The sequence below is a fragment of the Arvicanthis niloticus genome, chromosome 3, assembly GCF_011762505.2.
Source record: "Arvicanthis niloticus isolate mArvNil1 chromosome 3, mArvNil1.pat.X, whole genome shotgun sequence".
Lineage (NCBI taxonomy): Eukaryota > Metazoa > Chordata > Mammalia > Rodentia > Muridae > Arvicanthis > Arvicanthis niloticus.
The window spans coordinates 64,302,016-64,321,222 of NC_047660.1; the positions used below are offsets into that span (position 1 = coordinate 64,302,016).

The 19,207-nt window shown below is 51.0% G+C and overlaps 1 protein-coding gene and 1 long non-coding RNA gene across 2 annotated transcripts in view; one reads left to right on the top strand and one right to left on the bottom strand.

Moving 5' to 3' along the window:
- LOC117705073 (myosin-6) overlaps positions 1–19,207 on the top strand; it is a 23,752-nt gene continuing 4,545 nt past the window's right edge. Inside the window, exons 1-32 of the mRNA XM_034497394.2 lie at positions 1–131; positions 420–637; positions 1,829–1,972; positions 2,212–2,368; positions 2,463–2,490; positions 2,743–2,854; positions 3,090–3,182; positions 4,001–4,064; positions 4,276–4,374; positions 4,837–4,940; positions 5,024–5,162; positions 5,603–5,871; positions 6,135–6,305; positions 7,387–7,696; positions 8,314–8,384; positions 8,651–8,738; positions 8,824–8,941; positions 9,081–9,204; positions 9,438–9,574; positions 11,901–12,156; positions 12,329–12,571; positions 12,734–12,910; positions 13,141–13,286; positions 13,527–13,617; positions 15,059–15,448; positions 15,780–15,906; positions 15,994–16,112; positions 16,426–16,622; positions 17,149–17,332; positions 17,464–17,629; positions 17,716–17,840; positions 18,652–18,960. Of these exons, the coding sequence (XP_034353285.1) occupies positions 437–637; positions 1,829–1,972; positions 2,212–2,368; positions 2,463–2,490; positions 2,743–2,854; positions 3,090–3,182; positions 4,001–4,064; positions 4,276–4,374; positions 4,837–4,940; positions 5,024–5,162; positions 5,603–5,871; positions 6,135–6,305; positions 7,387–7,696; positions 8,314–8,384; positions 8,651–8,738; positions 8,824–8,941; positions 9,081–9,204; positions 9,438–9,574; positions 11,901–12,156; positions 12,329–12,571; positions 12,734–12,910; positions 13,141–13,286; positions 13,527–13,617; positions 15,059–15,448; positions 15,780–15,906; positions 15,994–16,112; positions 16,426–16,622; positions 17,149–17,332; positions 17,464–17,629; positions 17,716–17,840; positions 18,652–18,960 (4,959 nt within the window). The 5' untranslated portion in view covers positions 1–131; positions 420–436. The remainder of the gene's footprint in view (positions 132–419; positions 638–1,828; positions 1,973–2,211; positions 2,369–2,462; positions 2,491–2,742; positions 2,855–3,089; positions 3,183–4,000; positions 4,065–4,275; positions 4,375–4,836; positions 4,941–5,023; positions 5,163–5,602; positions 5,872–6,134; positions 6,306–7,386; positions 7,697–8,313; positions 8,385–8,650; positions 8,739–8,823; positions 8,942–9,080; positions 9,205–9,437; positions 9,575–11,900; positions 12,157–12,328; positions 12,572–12,733; positions 12,911–13,140; positions 13,287–13,526; positions 13,618–15,058; positions 15,449–15,779; positions 15,907–15,993; positions 16,113–16,425; positions 16,623–17,148; positions 17,333–17,463; positions 17,630–17,715; positions 17,841–18,651; positions 18,961–19,207) is intronic.
- LOC143441721 (uncharacterized) lies at positions 15,084–18,767 on the bottom strand. The gene is made up of 2 exons (XR_013109361.1): positions 18,628–18,767; positions 15,084–18,138 (listed from the first exon to the last, which is right to left on the bottom strand). It is a non-coding gene; the product is annotated as an uncharacterized LOC143441721 (long non-coding RNA).

A 19,207-nucleotide genomic window follows, 5' to 3' on the forward strand; every position in this document is an offset into this window, starting at 1 on the left:
GATCTCTGGATCAGTCTCAGCTTTTGCTACTCCTCTTCTTGCCTGTTCTCTCCGTCCAGCAGCACCTCTGTGGTGCCTCATTCCAGCTGTGGTCCAAATTCTGCAGGATTCTCTGTGAAAAGATTACCCAGGTGAAAATGCTCCCAGTTTCCCCTGTAGACAGCAGGTCATGATTCTCCTGAAAGCCAGGCTTCCAGCCCTCTCTTTCTCTGCCCAGCAGCCTGGCACTCTTAGTAAACTGCAGTCACCCTTACCCCACATAGACCTCTAGCAGAGAAGCAGATGCTTTACATGGAGTCCTGGTGGGAGAGCCATAGGCTATGGTGTAGAAGAGGCAGGGAAGTGGTGGAGTAGGAAAGACAGAACCTCACATAGAGGTTCCACACCAGAATGACGATCCCTCCTATCTCCCCCATAAGAGTTTAAGAGTGACAGAATGACGGATGCCCAGATGGCTGACTTTGGGGCAGCGGCCCAGTACCTCCGCAAGTCAGAGAAGGAGCGTCTAGAGGCCCAGACCCGGCCCTTTGACATCCGCACAGAGTGCTTTGTGCCTGATGACAAGGAGGAGTATGTCAAGGCCAAGATCGTGTCCCGGGAAGGGGGCAAGGTCACTGCTGAAACTGAAAACGGCAAGGTATGTGCAATGGTGGCAAGACAGGGGGGATGGCTTGGGGAAAGGGGTCAGGGTGAGCCTCTGTAGTGGGAGCTGAGGAGCCTGAGAGGAGGTGCGGATGCCCAGATGTGTTCCCTTGAGAACTGCAGGATCAGAACCCTCTCAGGGGGACCTAAGCAGGTGCATCAGGGTGTCACTCAAGGGATACTCTCTTACCAGAAAGACACTGTCTTCCTCCTCAGATAGGTCTTTAGACAAAGGCACCAGCATAGCATTAAAGGCAGCTCCCCTTTATAGCACTTGCATCCCTCCTGTCTGTGCCTCAGTTTCCCCCAAGAGTTCACTTTCTCAAATTCCCTTCTCCTAAACCAAGAGCAAATTCAGACCCAGATGAACAACAACAACAAAAAAGCAGAAACTTTTGAGCTGAGAGCTGATTCCTGAGGCCAGAGATATACACAGAAACCTTGTTACCTGGGTGCTCAGTCTAGCCATGACAATTACCCACTGCTCACCAGTAGAGCTCAGAGCTGCACGCCTCACAGATTTGCTGCCTGGATGTTGCTTCCTCAGGATGTGTGGATTGATAGCCACAACCTACAAAGGATTGTAATCTATCCCAGTTCAACAAGCTCTGGTCACTATGAAGTGAAGGCAAACGTTTAACTGTTAAGAGCTACCACCTTGTCCACTGTAGGAAAAAAAAAAAAACCACTTAAATCCCTGTTGGCAGGAGTTATTGGTATCAAGATATAAGAAATTGATGCCAATCAACCTCCAATTTTTTTGGATAAGGAGTACATGGTTGGGGCATGCTGCTTGTCCAACAGGGAAAGGCTTTCCTGGAGCAAAACAACAGTGCTCATGAGAACTATATCAGGAGATAGGCCCAGAGGCTCAGCGTACATCTATTTTAGAGCTGCTAGCCCTCAGCTTTACCTTAATATGTCTAAAACATGGAGGCAGGAAAAAGATGATCACTGGACAGGGTCAGGCTGTCAGGAGAAAGGAACCCTAGAACATCTCTCTTTACAGCTTGGGAACTGAGTCCTAGGGGACCTAGGGGCAGGAAGCTCAAGCCTTTGTCAGCTAAGAACTAGGGGAGTGAGGCCACGCCAGGGACTAGGTAAGAGCACAAGGCTGGTGAACGAGATCTGACAAGAGCCCATGGGAAGGTAGTCATCCATCCTATCATCCTCTCTGCTTCTCTAGACGGTGACCGTGAAGGAGGACCTGGTGATGCAGCAGAACCCACCCAAGTTCGACAAGATCGAGGACATGGCCATGCTGACCTTCCTGCACGAGCCGGCTGTACTGTACAATCTCAAGGAGCGCTATGCGGCCTGGATGATCTACGTGAGTGGCTGCTACACACTGCAGGGACTCGGTCCAGGCCTACACAGGCCAGGGGACTAGAAAAGAAGGTGTAAAAAAAAGCTCCCCAAAGTCCCAGTGTCCTCTCACCCTGCCCGCCTGGCTCATCCTAGCAGAATGAAGGGAGCCAGCTCAAGTGGCCAGGGGTGCCTCTGACTGCCACAACTGCCTGTCTTAGTCTTCCCTTACCAACCACACACTGGCTTTGTCTTCTACTCCAGACCTACTCAGGCCTCTTCTGCGTCACCGTCAACCCCTATAAGTGGCTGCCAGTGTACAATGCGGAAGTGGTGGCTGCCTACCGGGGCAAGAAGAGAAGTGAGGCCCCACCTCACATCTTCTCCATCTCTGACAACGCTTATCAGTACATGCTGACAGGTAAGCCTGGTGCCCTGACCTGGGTCCTCTCAACCTGAATCCTCACCTGGACTCTCATCCCTCAACCCATTGCCTCTCCTCCTCTCTCTTCCAGATCGGGAGAACCAGTCCATCCTCATCACGTGAGCAAGCACTAATCCTCCACAGGGATTTCGGGTGGGGATGGCCAGGATGACCCCTGAGTACAGTTGGGAAGGAGAGTCTTCAGGCTATAATTGCAAGGGTATGGGGGGAGGGGACTGGGCTCTTTTTAGAAGGCAAATCTCATGCTGTGCTGGGCTCTGGTGGCCTAGGCTAGGAAAGGACAGGTGTGGAGAACTTCGTATGAACAGTAGTGGAATTCCTGGGCTCTGACTGTCCTATGTTGCCTCAAGTGGAGAATCCGGAGCGGGGAAGACTGTGAACACAAAGCGTGTCATCCAGTACTTTGCCAGTATTGCAGCCATAGGGGACCGTAGCAAGAAGGACAGTCCTAATGCAAACAAGGTGAGCATGGGTCACAGGCTTGGCTGAGGAGATGCAGGGAGAAGAACAGGGCTTGGGAAGATCAGTGCAGATCTTCCTGGTAGGACGCATGCTGAGACCTGTGTGGGGCCTGAGGACACATCAGCTGTGCATCCATCCTCACCATACCCCTGAGGATCAGGTTAGGCTCCCAGCCAACCAAAACCTTCTAGAGGTGAATGAAAAGTCAGCCCTCAAATTGCTGCTCCTTTCACAGGGCACCCTGGAGGACCAGATTATCCAGGCTAACCCCGCTCTGGAGGCCTTTGGCAACGCCAAGACTGTCCGGAATGACAACTCCTCCCGCTTTGTGAGTGACCCTGGACCACTACTATAAATGACCTCAAACTTGTCAAGAAAATGGGAGTTCTATTTTGCCAAGAGTTGATACGCTTAGTTGATTATTCTGCACCTGGATTTTGAGTATCATTAAGTACTTATATATGTAGACATAGGCACACACACACACAGAGTGAGAGAGAGCAAATGAGAGAGCGAGTGAGAGAGTGAGCGAGAGTGAGAGAGCAAGCAAGAGAGAGCTCGAGGGAGAGCAAGAGTGAGAGAGCGAGTGAGAGAGCAAGTGCAAGAGACACACACACACACAGAGAGAGAGAGAGAGAGAGAGAGAGAGAGAGAGAGAGAGACCGAACCCTCCTGACTCAGTCTGGCTCCTTGAGTTCTGGGAACCCTGGAAAGAGATCAAAGTGTCCACAGATATGGACAGAGCTGATCTGGGTCATATTTAAGATCTCTTACCAACATTTCAATATGTTCTGGGGCCAAAAGCCTGAATTTCTGCATACTGAGCACGTCACCAGCCTCCCAAGCCCTTCATTTATGAAACAGGGGTAATGACATCTACCTCATAGAACACTGAAGGGATGAAGGGACATGAGGTGAGAGCTACGAACTGGAGGCCTCTGACATGAACTAAGCCTGGCCGCTGTTTTCCCCTCAGCTTCTCACTGATATCTGGGTTCGAGCAGCCTTTTCTTAGTTTTACTGATACTAAACTGTGACACCAAATAGGCCTTTTACATTCTAGAACCATCAGGACACTCTGGGTTGGTCCACGCTTTGATTCCATACTTCTGTCCAGTGCCATCATGCTGTTTGGTCTACCCACAGGGGAAATTCATCAGGATCCACTTTGGAGCCACTGGAAAGCTGGCTTCCGCAGACATAGAGACCTGTGAGTACCGCCATGCTTGTTCTCTTCCCCTGGGCAGCCCCACCTCCTCACTCTGACTTCTGCCTACCTTGTGGTTTTAATATTCTTTACTGAAATTAGTCTCTTCCTGGGTTTCATGGCCACCATGTGAGAGCCTCCTGCTCTGCTCCCTGTTCTTTTGCTAACTCACCTCTCTTCTGTCACCCGCCCTCCTCCCCTCTCCGTTCCTTAGACCTTCTGGAGAAGTCCCGGGTGATCTTCCAGCTAAAGGCTGAGAGGAACTACCACATCTTCTACCAGATCCTGTCCAACAAGAAGCCGGAGCTACTGGGTAACCTGACCTGACCACTGCCCATGCTGTTCCCAGAACCCACCCATGGGGCTCCTTCCCTGGCTCTGTCCAGTCTCCTTGCTCCCTCTTCCCTCTGATCTGCTCTTCCTCCTCCTTCCTCCCAGCTGGTCTGCACCTGTCTTTGATGCCCTGCCAAGTACTTTGCTCCTCATTTTGTGTCTTCCCTCTCTTCTCCGACATGGTCTCTCTCCTTCCCCTTTACTTCTCTTCACGTGGGTCTCCTTTTCCCACGTCATGCTCCTTTTTCACTGTGGCCTTGGGGATTCTTTCCTGGATCCCCCACCCCCACCCCGTGCCCTCACTGCTTTGACCTTCACTGACTGTCCTCTTCTCTATCTCCTCCCTGCCCTATCTCCCTCCCCACTTTCTCCATCCCCCCCTCCTTTTCTTTCTCTACCTTCTTCCCCCACATCCCTGCCCTGCCCTCCCTGCTTGACGCAGACATGCTGCTGGTCACCAACAACCCGTACGACTACGCCTTCGTCTCCCAGGGGGAGGTGTCCGTGGCCTCCATCGATGACTCTGAGGAACTTTTGGCCACTGATGTGAGTGGGGAGCCTGGAGATGCCCTGGGGGGCTCTGGAGAGTTCCCGGACCACCCTCCACCCACCCTCTCCCTCTGTCCCAGAGTGCCTTTGACGTGCTGAGCTTCACGGCAGAGGAGAAGGCCGGTGTCTACAAGCTGACAGGCGCCATCATGCACTATGGGAACATGAAGTTCAAACAGAAGCAGAGGGAGGAGCAGGCGGAGCCAGACGGCACTGAAGGTGTGAGGGAGGTGCACTGTTGAGGAAATCCTAGGTGTCGCACAGACTCAAGAGGTCCACTGACCTCAAGTACTGAAGTTACTCCTGACTGAGTCTCTTGTGCTGTGCCCAGTGGGCCTTTCAACAAGTCTTGAGGAATTAGGTTGGCAGCAAAGTAGTCTGGACTATACTACAGAAAGCAGGGGGGAACTGGAAAATATGAGAAGCAGTGGTCAGCATCTTCACCTAGGGCTAGGCCTGCCCCCCAGGCCTGCTCTTTAGCTAGAGCCCAACCAAGCCCCTGTCTGACTGGAGGAACTGAGGCTTATGGGATAGAGAGATGGGGTGGACGGTGGGGTGGAGCAAGGACATGGCAAGTAGACCCACAGCCACACTAAATCAAGTTACCTGGGACAAGGAGTGGAGGTATTGAAGGTGCTTCCACTCTCCTTGTCAATCAGATGCAGACAAATCTGCCTACCTCATGGGGCTGAACTCAGCAGACCTGCTCAAGGGCCTGTGTCACCCTCGGGTGAAGGTGGGTAACGAATACGTCACCAAGGGGCAGAGTGTACAGCAAGTATACTATTCCATCGGGGCACTGGCCAAGTCAGTGTACGAGAAGATGTTCAACTGGATGGTGACACGCATCAATGCAACCCTGGAGACCAAGCAGCCACGCCAGTACTTCATAGGTGTCCTGGACATCGCTGGCTTTGAGATCTTCGATGTGAGTCTGCGAGCCCTGGCCTGGGACACCACTTGTTCCTCACCCACCCACTCAGACCTTCAGTCATGTGTGGAGGGCCAGTCATGGGCCAAGCATGGGGGGACTGGTTAGAGCCAATCGCTGTCCCTGCCATGACCTGGGAGGGGACCAGCCATGCCTGTGCCGGGCTTGGGCAGGTGTGTGGCACAGTCCAAGGCTGACCCACCCCGCTGGCCACTCAAGACCCTCAGTCGGCCTGCCTGACTGGCTGCCTCACCCTGCAGTTCAACAGCTTTGAGCAGCTGTGCATCAACTTCACCAATGAGAAGCTGCAGCAGTTCTTCAACCACCACATGTTCGTGCTGGAGCAGGAGGAGTACAAGAAGGAAGGCATAGAGTGGGAGTTCATTGACTTCGGCATGGACCTGCAGGCCTGCATCGACCTCATTGAGAAGGTGAGCCCTGCCTCCACCACCTGAGCTCCTTTCTCTGCCAACCCAAAGTAGTCATTCCATCCCTTCTACCCTCAGGAAGCCAGAATCCCCAGAATCCCAAGCTGCTCCCCAGACCCAGCTTCATGTACTGTGAGGTCACAAGCACCCACGGCTGCTCTCTTCTTCCCTCAAACCTTGAGTCTTGTTCCATGCTATGATGGTCACCTCCCAGTGACTCCTGACCCTTCTCTACCACATAAGAAACATCAATCATGGAAAAGTCCTAGACTGAAACTGGAAGTTTCATACCTTTCCTGTTTGCTGAGAAATAACCAATTCTCAGCCCGTCTCCTCAGGAAAGGAGTGCTGTCCCTGTGGCATAATGATTGCCTGCAGGGTGCCTTGCCTTTTGCTACAGGTCAGAACTCAAGTGTCTGACCTGCATGCAGTCAGTCACTGTTCACTGAAAAGGGACCTTCCCACAAGCTGAGTCATTACTGGAATTCTACACCAAGGTTCTCCCAGACACCACAGAACCCCTAATGTTTGGGAAAGGTATATATGCATCATCCTAGAAAAAAAAAAAAAAAAAAAAAAAAAAAAAAAAAAAAAAAAAAAAAAAAAACGGTCTCCAGCTTTACCAAAGTCTCAAAAGAATTCTAGCCCTGAGAAAAACTAAGAATTCCATACTCTGAAGGCAAATGTGTTTTTCAGAACCAGGATCCACCCACCAACCCTTAAATTGCTGCTGACAGGGGTCTGACTGCCCCTGGAGCCAAGTTCTGTGGACACACATCTGTCCCTAGCCTGAAAAAGAAGAATGTTTCTAGTCTTTGCAGGCTTTAAGGGGAGTAACTAGGAACACATAGCTACTTTGCTACTGAGGCAAAAGAAAAAAAGATATGTAGGATAGCTCCAGATGTAACTGGATTTAAGTTCATTAAGAGTATTGTCTTCCTATCTTGGGCCAAGAGGTTCTGCCCAGGCACACATTGATCCTTCAGCAATGCAGGTCTGTAGCCTTCTCCTTGTCAGAGTGTGGGAGTCCAGGAAGTTGGGAATGTAACTAGTCATCCTTTCTCTCCTTGCTCTATGCTGTCAGCCCATGGGCATCATGTCCATCCTGGAGGAGGAGTGCATGTTCCCCAAGGCCACAGACATGACCTTCAAGGCCAAGCTGTATGACAACCACCTGGGCAAGTCCAACAACTTCCAGAAGCCTCGCAATGTCAAGGGGAAGCAGGAAGCCCACTTCTCCTTGGTCCACTACGCTGGCACCGTGGACTACAACATTATGGGCTGGCTGGAAAAGAACAAGGACCCACTCAACGAGACGGTGGTGGGTTTGTACCAAAAGTCCTCCCTCAAGCTCATGGCTACGCTCTTCTCCACCTATGCTTCTGCTGATACCGGTAAGGGGGTAGCCCCCACAGTGGGCTAGGGGATTTCTACAGGTGTGGGGTCCAGATGCAGCAGGGGAGCCCAACACAGTCCATCTGCACTCCCCTGTACTTTTACCTACCTTGTGTCCTAGGTATGGGCACACATGTCTGTCTCCTGAAGTCTGAGAACAACTGGAGGTCAGGAAGCATGGCAAACACATTACTGTCAGATGTGCAGCACAGAAAAATGCATAAATTGCTTTTAATACAGGTTGGCAAGATTGCTGAACAAAGGATAGGGCAGCTGAGCCTCCAGTTCAGACAGAAAGAAAATGGGAGTGGTGGGCAATGACTAGGGTGAAGTATAAGGGAGTAGATAACAGGAGGAGTGTGACAGCGGCTGCATAGGAGATGGAATGTCAGGGCACAGGTAGTGTTTTCACACCGGCAGGGAGGCTATCTTAGAGGCTACATCTTAGCCAGCAACGGCCCCAGCTTTTAGAGGTAGTTACCTCCACCTTCATGGAAAATAGACTTGAAAAATTGTTTGACCAAAGTCACACAGCCCTGAAGACCACAGCCCTGGCCCTGCCTGGGAGTGCCTGTGTTTTTAGGGTCTTGTTCTTTGGTCCTTCTCACGTTATTAGGTGACAGTGGTAAAGGCAAAGGAGGCAAGAAGAAAGGCTCATCCTTCCAGACAGTGTCTGCTCTCCACAGGGTAAGAAGGGCCCAGAGATTCCAGAACACTTGTAGTGGGTAAGGCCAGAGCTTACCTCTGGGCTGCAGCACTCTACTCTGATGCTCCATGTATGGGACAGAAAGAAGCTAGTGTTACATGATTGTTTTGGAGTATTTAACACTATGAGACTGAACTCACCCTGCTTCCTTCTGATGGTTCTGGTGATGGAGTATCTGGAACCCCGGACTCAGAGGCCCAAGGGAAGGTTCATATGGGCTCTAACTCTCCACTCTACTCTTCTCCAGGAAAATCTCAACAAACTGATGACAAACCTGAGGACCACCCACCCTCACTTTGTGCGCTGCATTATCCCCAATGAGCGGAAGGCGCCAGGTGAGCCATAGGGAAGGCTTTAGTCGGGGTGCTGCCTGGCATCCACTTACCCAGAGGCTGATCTCCACCTTTTCTGCTGCCCCAGGGGTGATGGACAACCCCCTGGTCATGCACCAGCTGCGATGCAATGGCGTGCTGGAGGGCATCCGCATCTGCAGGAAGGGCTTCCCCAACCGCATTCTTTACGGGGACTTCCGGCAGAGGTAAGGGGTTCCCCAGGGCTCAGGGAGCCAGGGGTTGGCTCCCTTTGTGGGAGTGGGGGCATCTATGGTGGCCCTGGAATTCTATAGGCAGAGCAGAGCCACACAGAATGCAAATGACTCTGAGAACTTCCCTCCCAAGGTACCGCATCCTGAACCCAGCAGCCATCCCTGAGGGGCAATTCATTGATAGCAGGAAAGGGGCGGAGAAGCTGCTGGGCTCCCTGGACATTGACCACAACCAATACAAGTTTGGTCACACCAAGGTGAGTCTAGAGCTCTACAGAATGGCCACAGAGCAGGTAGTCATGCTGAGTGATACAGCTGAGACTGGGAGGCAGACTAGCACAGTCTCCACCCCTCTCCTTTTCCACTCCCACAGTCAGACCTAGAATGCACAGGTGATAGGTCCCTGGGAGCTTACTGAACATTCTTCCACCCTCCTCTACCTTGGTCACCCTTTGTTGAGGCTGTGCCCCCACGTTCGTTCTGCCCTCAGGTGTTCTTCAAGGCGGGGCTGCTGGGACTCCTGGAGGAGATGCGGGATGAGAGGCTGAGCCGCATCATCACCAGAATCCAGGCTCAGGCCAGAGGCCAGCTCATGCGCATTGAGTTCAAGAAGATAGTGGAACGCAGGTGAGGCCGGCGTGGAGGGCAAGTGTCAGATGAGAGGAGGGCCAGCAGTGCCGACCAGTTACAAGGATCTGAATTCAGATCCTGGCTCCACTGCTTGCTGTGATGTGGATAAGTGCATCTACTGCAGTAGATTTCATTTTGAACTATTTTGTAAAGACTCCATGACACTTTAAAACACCAGATGAATTAAGAAGGCTGGCCTACTGTTTACAGATGTGTAAATTAGTATAGGATTTTGAAAAGCATTTTATTCTCTTTTTCAATGTACATAGTTTTTTTTTTTTATTAGATTCATTTATTTATTGGGGTAATGCCTTGTCACATATGTGAAGGTCAGAGGATAACCCACAGAGTTTGTTTTATTGATTGATTGATTGAGACAGGGTTTCCCTGTGTAGCCCTGGTTGTTCTTGAGGTCGCTCTGTACACCAGTCACAGTGACAGCAGGCTTTTTTTTCCTGTTGTTCTACTATGTGAGTCCAAGGGATAAACTGAGGCCACCAGACAGCTTCTCCTTGCTGAGCCACCCCAAAGGCTCTTACTCTCTCTCTTTATGGAAATAGCCCACATTTACGTGTTTCTTTTGTATGTGCACGTGTATGTGGCATGTGTGAACATGTGTCTGTGCATGAGGCATGGTGGAGGTCAGAGGACAATATGCAGGACCAGATCTCTGCCCCTCCCATGTTCAGTCGCAGGGACTAGACTCCAGCTGTGGTGCTTGAGAGCTTAGTTTGCCTGCTGTGCCATCTCCCCAGCCTGTTCTCTTCCTTAAAGTTGAACTATCACATCCTTTTAATTTTGTCATGTTTTTGACAAATTCATATGTGTATATAATATTCGGTAATCATATTCACCCCATTTCCCCCGCCCCCGACTCCTGCGGGCCCCTTTTCATTCCTAACCAAGCCCTTCTGCTTCTGTGTCTTTATTTTTGTCATCACATACCTCCCATCCCATTCCTGAACACAGTCTCACAGAGAAACTCTTCACATGTAGACCAGGAAACAAAAGAAAAAAAAATCAATCTTCATGGCAGTTTTAATCTAAAGAGCAGAGATGTAGAAACAACCTCAATTTCCATCTAAAAGAGAGTGGCTAATTAGTATTCCAGCCATGTGGTGAAATACTATGTAACAGTGAAAATGGTTAAGCTACAGTGACATGGTATGATACACTTGAGTTTTAAAAGCGTAAGTCACTAAGGGCATAAAAACAATGCATCCAAGCAGACATACAGTATGACAGGGAATTTGTCTAGGAAGCTCAGAAATCATGAAAACAGAAGTGCATTGTTTAAAGTGATCTTTGGGCATTGCTTAAAACACTTTTTTTCTTGAAGAAGTAAGAAAACAAGGAACCGAGGACGTGGCTCGGGTAGTGTTTGCTTGCAAACATGAGCTCTATGCTCCTTCTCCTGGTGAGCCAGGCGTGGCTGCCTAATCCATAACCCAGCACTGCGAGCAGAGAGACAGCTGGGTCAGTAGAGCTCCCTGCATACCAGCCTAACAGTAATGGCAAGGCCCAGGTTCAGTGCCTTAAGGCAGAGAATGACAAAAGGAGACACCTAATGTCCTCCTCTGGTCTCTAAGCGCACATGGGCATGTTATTCATGTGTGTATAACTATATACAACACATGCACAAGCATAAATTAAAAAAAAAAAAAAAAAGCTGAGATGGGTTCCAAGCAGAGTTGGCTTGGAATTCACTATGTAGACCAAGCTGACCTCAAACCATAGCAGGACATCTGCTTTTGCCTCCTGAGTGCTGAGATTAAAAAAAAAAAAAAAAAAAAAAAAAAAATGTACACTACTACACCCAGCCAAAAAATTTTTTTAAGTTAAAATGAAAACCAAGTTCAATAGCAGTGGCTGCTTCTAGTTGAGGCCCAGAGAAGGTGGAGAGAGGAGTCCACTTCCAGCTCGGTGGCTGAATGCTCCATCTCCTGCTCAGCTGGTGGGCTCCCAAGCAGTTATTTTGTTTTTAAATTTCATTACACACACACACACACACACACACACACACACACACACACACACACCCCACAGGCATTCTAAGATGTAAATTGCTACATAGTCTGTATTTGAAGGTGTCCTGAAAATGAACACTGAGCACGGTAGACTTCTCAGTGGCTTCTTTTACTACTGTTCTCCCAGTAGGGGAATGCAGACCACATTTTTGTTGAAATCATGGGGAGTGAGACTACAATGCCCCTTGTTCTTTGTGCCTACAGACTTGCTTAGATGGAGGGAGCCAGTGCAACTGGTCCCACGACTAAGGAGACTTCTTTCTAGAGTTCTTCCTGATTCTACTCTTTCTTGTCAGGGATGCCCTGCTGGTTATCCAGTGGAACATTCGGGCCTTCATGGGGGTCAAGAATTGGCCATGGATGAAGCTCTACTTCAAGATCAAGCCGCTGCTGAAGAGCGCAGAGACAGAGAAGGAGATGGCCAACATGAAGGAGGAGTTTGGACGAGTCAAAGAAACACTAGAGAAGTCTGAGGCTCGCCGCAAGGAGCTGGAGGAGAAGATGGTGTCCCTGCTGCAGGAGAAGAACGACCTGCAGCTCCAAGTGCAGGCGGTGAGGACGCATGACTTTCTCTTCTCTCCCCCTTTGTGTCTCCTGGATCATTGCCCATCTCATCTCCAGAGTCTGGGAATCCTGAAGCTCCAGCCCTTTACAAGGCCCTGCATCTTTCCTCTCTTTAATCTCTTTAGTCATTGACTTCTCCTGGTCCATTCCTTGCCCCCAGGAACAAGACAACCTCAATGATGCAGAAGAGCGCTGTGACCAGCTCATCAAGAACAAGATCCAGCTGGAGGCCAAGGTGAAGGAGATGACTGAGAGGCTGGAGGACGAGGAGGAGATGAATGCTGAGCTCACTGCCAAGAAGCGCAAGCTGGAGGATGAGTGCTCAGAGCTCAAGAAGGATATCGATGACCTGGAGCTGACGCTGGCCAAGGTGGAGAAGGAAAAGCACGCAACGGAGAACAAGGTAAGGCCGGCTCCCTCTGCCTCAGCTCAGGTTGCCAAAAAAATTCAGACCAGAGTATGGGCCTAGTTGGTAGTACCTTTTTACGATGACACGGTGACAACCTTTGATCCTAAAGGCATTGTAAATTTATTTATGTGTTTGGTTTTATTCTTTTTTTGGCAGGTTAAAAACCTAACAGAGGAGATGGCTGGGCTGGACGAGATCATTGCCAAGCTGACCAAAGAGAAGAAAGCTCTGCAAGAGGCCCATCAGCAGGCCCTGGATGACCTGCAAGCTGAAGAAGACAAGGTCAACACTCTGACCAAGTCTAAAGTCAAGCTGGAGCAGCAGGTGGATGATGTAAGTGATAAGAGCCACATTCCACCTCTCTCAGATCAAGACTTTGCAGCCAGTGCCTGTAGGGGAGGGATTTCCCCCTCTGCATCTAACTGTATGACCCCAGGAGCTTCTCTGTTCTCTGTGATTCCTCATCAGGCCAGTCTCTGAGTACCAACCCCAATAGACTTCAAGTTTAAGGCATACACTGTGCTAGTCTTTCTAGCACTTATTCATTTTATTCTCTCTGCCAGCTGGAGGGATCCCTGGAGCAGGAGAAGAAGGTACGCATGGACCTGGAGAGAGCCAAGCGGAAGCTGGAGGGTGACCTGAAGCTGACGCAGGAGAGTATCATGGATCTGGAGAATGACAAGCTTCAGCTGGAAGAAAAGCTCAAGAAGTATGGGCCGTGGTGGGCAGGAGGGGCTTGACATGGGATATGTTTCTGGCCTGGTAACCATGGCGTAGAGTGCTGTATTTCTACTGGCTTGGTTTCCCTGGACACACTGAAAGTCAGGGCAGTCAAGGCTCTACCCCTTTGCTGCCTGGGTCAGGGTTTGGGGGGCTGGTTCTGGCATAGAGCAATAAGACAGGCCCAGAGGAAAGAATGGCCATCAGTTACACATCCCTTCTGCTCCAGGAAAGAGTTCGACATCAGTCAGCAGAACAGTAAAATTGAGGATGAGCAGGCCCTGGCTCTTCAGCTGCAGAAGAAACTGAAGGAAAACCAGGTGACCTACTTCCCAGGGTGGCCAGAGTCTATAGGGGGTGTTTAAGGTTCTAGACTATGTCTGAGACTCCAGGCAGCCCAGGACCCAAGCACTCCTAAATACAGGAATACTAGCTTTCCCATTATTGAGCAAGAATATGTCATCTTAGCAAAGCTGTTTTGAGGGAAAATCATGTCTGCTAATAGAGCTTCTTTTCCCAAGATGCTCTCTGTCTGTTGGTCCTTCTGCTCTGGAGCAACTGAGAGGGCTCCGATCCTCCCTATTATCTCTCTGCACAGGGATGAGGCAAACCCTCACAAACCCTCCTCCCAGGGGCTGCTCTGTTCACAGTCCTTGGGTACTAACCCCAGCCTCTAACACAGGCTGAGAACCACAGGCATTGCTGAATAGTTAGCGCCTACTTCCTGGAGTAAGTCACCTAGCCTCCTTGACACTCACTCTTCTCACCTGCACGATGGCAGTAAGTCTGTAAACTGAGGCTTACCTGCACTCGTGTGTGGTTTGTTTTCCCATCTTCTTGGGTACACCATTTTTATTTTACACAGAATACTGAGCCATCCCCTGGGTCTTCTGCCACAAGTGTGGGCAAGTTCTTTGGCCTCTAGATAATGATGTTATTCTCACTGGGTCTTGGCACTAGGCTATAGCACCTCCCTCTTCTGTGCAGGGTCTGTGCTTCAAGTCCTACCTTCTCTACCTTGAGAGCAGAGGTGCAGGTCCCCTCTCTCCTACCCCAGGGTCTACTCTGTGGTTCACTAGAGTTGTTCATTGCACCAAAAAACAGAACCACACAAATCTTTCCTATAAAGACAAAAGACCAAAATGGCAGATGAGCATGCTCCAGGTTTAGTCACGACGATGAGGTAGGGGTATGAAGAAGAGGATATCTCGATGGTACAAAGCCTGGCTTGGAAAGGAGCAATCAAGCTCCAGTCCGGGCCTGAATGTAACCAAAGAGTCCACAAAGCATGGAGAATACAGTTGATTAGACTTCATGGTTAGTTCAGATAATTACAATAGTATTTGATGGTCCTTGAGGCAGCTTTGCTGCAAATGTTAGTGAAAACATGAGTGCTTATTTCCTTCCCTTAGAGTAAGCAGATCTGAGTCAGGTGAAACTGTGGGCTCTTTGAGGCTGCAGACACTCAAGATGAGTCTCAGATGCTGTAGGGAAATCCTCCAAACTTTGGCATTGGACAATTTCCTAATAATGACCAGTCTGTTCTAGGGTGTTTAGCATTACCCCTTGCTTCTACCTACAGCCACCACAGCATCCTCCACACAGTTCAAACATCTCCAGGCATTGCCAGCTATATTTAGTGGCTGAAAACCAATGGTACAGATCTAGTACCTGGGAGCCTTTTAGAGTCCTGGGGCCGGGCCTCAATGGAGGGATCCAGGAAGCAGGTCAGCAGGTCTGAACCCCTGTGCCCCTGACTAGGCTCGCATCGAGGAGCTGGAGGAGGAGCTGGAGGCCGAGCGCACAGCCAGGGCCAAGGTGGAGAAGCTGCGCTCAGACCTGTCCCGGGAGCTGGAGGAGATCAGTGAGAGGCTGGAGGAGGCAGGCGGAGCCACATCCGTGCAGATAGAGATGAACAAGAAGCGCGAGGCCGAGTTCCAGAAGATGAGGCGGGACCTGGAGGAGGCCACGCTGCAGCATGAGGCCACGGCCGCGGCCCTGCGCAAGAAGCATGCAGACAGTGTGGCCGAGCTGGGCGAGCAGATAGACAACCTACAGCGGGTGAAGCAGAAGCTGGAGAAAGAGAAGAGTGAGTTCAAGCTGGAGCTGGATGATGTCACCTCCAACATGGAGCAGATCATCAAGGCCAAGGTGGGCCCTCCAGCAGCTCCCTCCTCTAATCCCCTCACAGCTGTGTCATCTCTTGTCATTCTCATTCCCTTTCGTGCCCTTTGGCCTTCACCTCCTGTGTATCCTGCCTCTCCAAAGCCTTCATGGACATTTATCTACTAGTCTTTCTTCAATGCCTTTCCTTCTTCAGACTGAGTCCCTTCTACTCTGTGTCACCCTCCAGCCTGTCCTCTGAGCTCTCCCCATCCTTGCCCTCCTTGCCTTCTTCTGGTCTGGGTCCACACAACCCCTCCTCCCTGCCAGTCCTGGCCCTTCCCACCTTCACCTTTCATCTGCTCCTTAATGCCTGAAGGCAAACCTGGAGAAAGTGTCCCGGACACTGGAGGACCAGGCCAATGAATACCGCGTGAAGCTGGAAGAAGCCCAGCGCTCCCTCAACGACTTCACAACACAGCGAGCCAAGCTGCAGACAGAGAATGGTGGGTGCCCTTGACCATCCCCCACCCTGCCCCTGGTAGCTTTGGTTTTCCCTTCCAAGGCCCAAGAACCCTTCATTCCACCTCCAGGCGAGTTGGCTAGGCAACTGGAAGAAAAGGAGGCATTGATCTCCCAGCTGACCCGAGGCAAGCTCTCCTACACGCAGCAGATGGAGGACCTCAAGAGGCAGCTGGAGGAGGAAGGCAAGGTGAGGCCCAGATAATGGCAGTGGGACAGGCTCGGTAGCATCCCTGGACACACCATTGCCTCCAGGAACACACCTGGATGCAAAAGATAACCTATTAACCTATCTCCCTACAAAAAGACTCTCCTGGTCATTTAATGATTCCTTGTTTGTAAGGGATAGAGGTAGGCAAATAAAAATCACTCAAAGGCATTGAGACTCCACCTTATGTGGGTAAGTCTGGGTCTTGACTGAAGGCTTCAGGATGTAGACATAAGAATCTAGAGACTGGAGGGGTAGGTTTGCTTTAATCTCCTTGATGCCCACCTCTTCCCAGGCCAAGAACGCCCTGGCCCACGCACTGCAGTCAGCCCGGCATGATTGTGACCTGCTACGGGAACAGTATGAAGAAGAAATGGAGGCCAAGGCTGAGCTCCAGCGTGTCCTGTCCAAGGCCAACTCAGAGGTGGCCCAGTGGAGGACCAAGTATGAGACGGACGCCATACAGAGGACGGAGGAGCTGGAGGAAGCCAAGTGAGTCCACTGTGACTGCCCCTGGATTTGCCAAGAGAACGGATCAGAGCATCTGCTGTGGAGACAGGCAGAGTAGATGCAGGAAAGAGCTTTGGGGTAGGAGAACAGAGGATGGGGAGACCTGGTGAGCCACGGGGGTGTCTGATAGAAAGCCTGAGTCCTGCAACCTGTAACACCTGGCTGGCCCTGCTTGCTTCCTTTGACGGGTGAGCTTTTGGCCCGGGTTATACCTGACACTCACGTATAAGACGAGCAAAAAGCTTGTTGGTCAGAGGAGCTATCATCACTCAGCCTGGGCTTGAGGGAAGAGGGTTGGGGTGCGAGCCACCCAGATGTGCTGTATGTAGGGGGAGTCTGAGCAGCCTGTAGTGGAAGACTGTTCTACATCACCTCCTCTAGGCTGGAGTTCCAACATCTTAGGGAACTGCGGGGAGAAGCTGGGTCTTTCTCATCAACAGTAGGAAGGAGGGGATCCTCTCACAGCCTTTTGGCTCCAAGTTCAGTCACATACATTCCCCTGCTGCAGGAAGAAGCTGGCTCAGAGGCTTCAGGATGCAGAGGAGGCAGTGGAGGCCGTCAACGCCAAGTGTTCCTCACTGGAGAAGACCAAGCACAGGCTGCAGAACGAGATCGAGGACCTGATGGTGGACGTGGAGCGCTCCAATGCTGCCGCCGCCGCCCTGGACAAGAAGCAGAGGAACTTTGACAAGGTAGGCTCACAGTGGGGCTGTGGACACCAAGCATGCTGGTGGTGGGGTCCTGCTCCTTGGAGGCGGGGGAGGAGGGCTGAGTCAGGAGAGGGCCTAGGGCAGCTCTGGACACAGTGTGCTCCTGCCTACAGATCCTGGCTGAGTGGAAGCAGAAGTATGAGGAGTCCCAGTCAGAGCTGGAGTCCTCCCAGAAGGAAGCGCGCTCCCTGAGCACAGAGCTCTTCAAGCTCAAGAATGCCTATGAGGAGTCTCTGGAGCACCTGGAGACCTTCAAGCGGGAGAACAAGAACCTCCAGGGTGGGCGAGCTGAGGGACAGGGGAGGGCTGCAGGGAAGGGGAAGTGGGGCAAGGTGTATTGATCTTTCTGGTCCTCTGCTCCTCAGAGGAGATCTCAGACCTGACTGAACAGCTGGGAGAAGGGGGGAAAAATGTGCACGAGCTGGAAAAGATCCGCAAACAGCTGGAGGTGGAGAAGCTGGAGCTGCAGTCAGCCCTGGAGGAGGCTGAGGTAAGGGCCTAACTCTCTCTGCACTCTTCAGTTGTCCTACTGTATCCCTCTTACAGAAGCCACCCTGACCCCAAGTCACAAATCTATCAGCTCCCGTTCTTAGTAGAAGGTCACGTGCCCAGGAGCCATAACTGCCTCCATAGGTGAGGTCTTCGCATTGGACAACGCCACAGTCTGCTTTTTGGCACAGAAGACTTGCTTCCCAGTTGGAGTCAGGCTAGCATAGCTCAAACCACTGGGAGGAACACAGGCTCCATGGGCAAATGGCCTGGGTTTGAAGCCTGGCTTGAGTCCTCATCTGTAAGATAAAATTAATGTATAAGCTATGATTGTGTGTATGATTATTATGGAGATTAAGTGAGATCACAATCAAGCACTTATGTATGAGCCATGATTGCTGCATACTTCTAAGAACCTGGAACAGCCCCAGATTAGGGCTATAGAAACTTCAACTTTCTGTGATTTTTTTTTTTTAAATCAGGTGGGTCAGGAACTTCTGCTTTGTTAGTCCCAAAGGCCTGATGACTGAGAAGTCCTAATCTGGGCTGTAGAGATGGCTCAGCCATTAAAGGCTAGGCTCACAACCAAAAATATAAGAGAAGTCTGAACCCTCTCTTTTACAGAGGAAGATCAGGAGTCAGGAGGCCTCGGAGGTTCCCTGCTTTCTTTCCCACAGCAGCCTGGGTTCAGGACCTATCACCAAAACTCCTTCCTAGGCCACAGTCCTGGTTAAAGCCTGTCATCCCCTCATTCCCCACATCCACCCAATGCAGCCTTGATTACCTACCTCTGACTCCTCTCCCCTTTCCAGGCCTCCCTGGAGCATGAGGAGGGCAAGATCCTTCGAGCCCAGCTGGAGTTCAACCAGATCAAGGCAGAGATTGAAAGGAAGCTAGCAGAGAAGGATGAGGAGATGGAGCAGGCCAAGCGCAACCACCTGCGGGTGGTGGACTCCCTGCAGACCTCCCTGGATGCGGAGACTCGCAGCCGCAATGAGGCCCTGCGGGTGAAGAAGAAGATGGAGGGTGACCTCAATGAGATGGAGATCCAGCTCAGCCAGGCCAATAGGATAGCCTCAGAGGCCCAGAAGCACCTGAAGAATGCTCAAGCCCACTTGAAGGTAACCGGAGCCAGGCCTCTAGAAGGTGGTGAATCAGAATATGTATAGTGCCCAGAAAGATGATAAAGGTCTTCAACCACACCACTCTGAATACACCCACTCTTGTCTGATCTTGGAAGCCAAGGGGGCTGGGACTGGTGAATGCTTGAATAAGAGATAGTAAAGGACAGGGAATCATAAATGGGCTAACGTAAATATGAGAAAGCGGGAACTACTTACCTGCTGGGTTTGTAGGCGTGAGAAACAG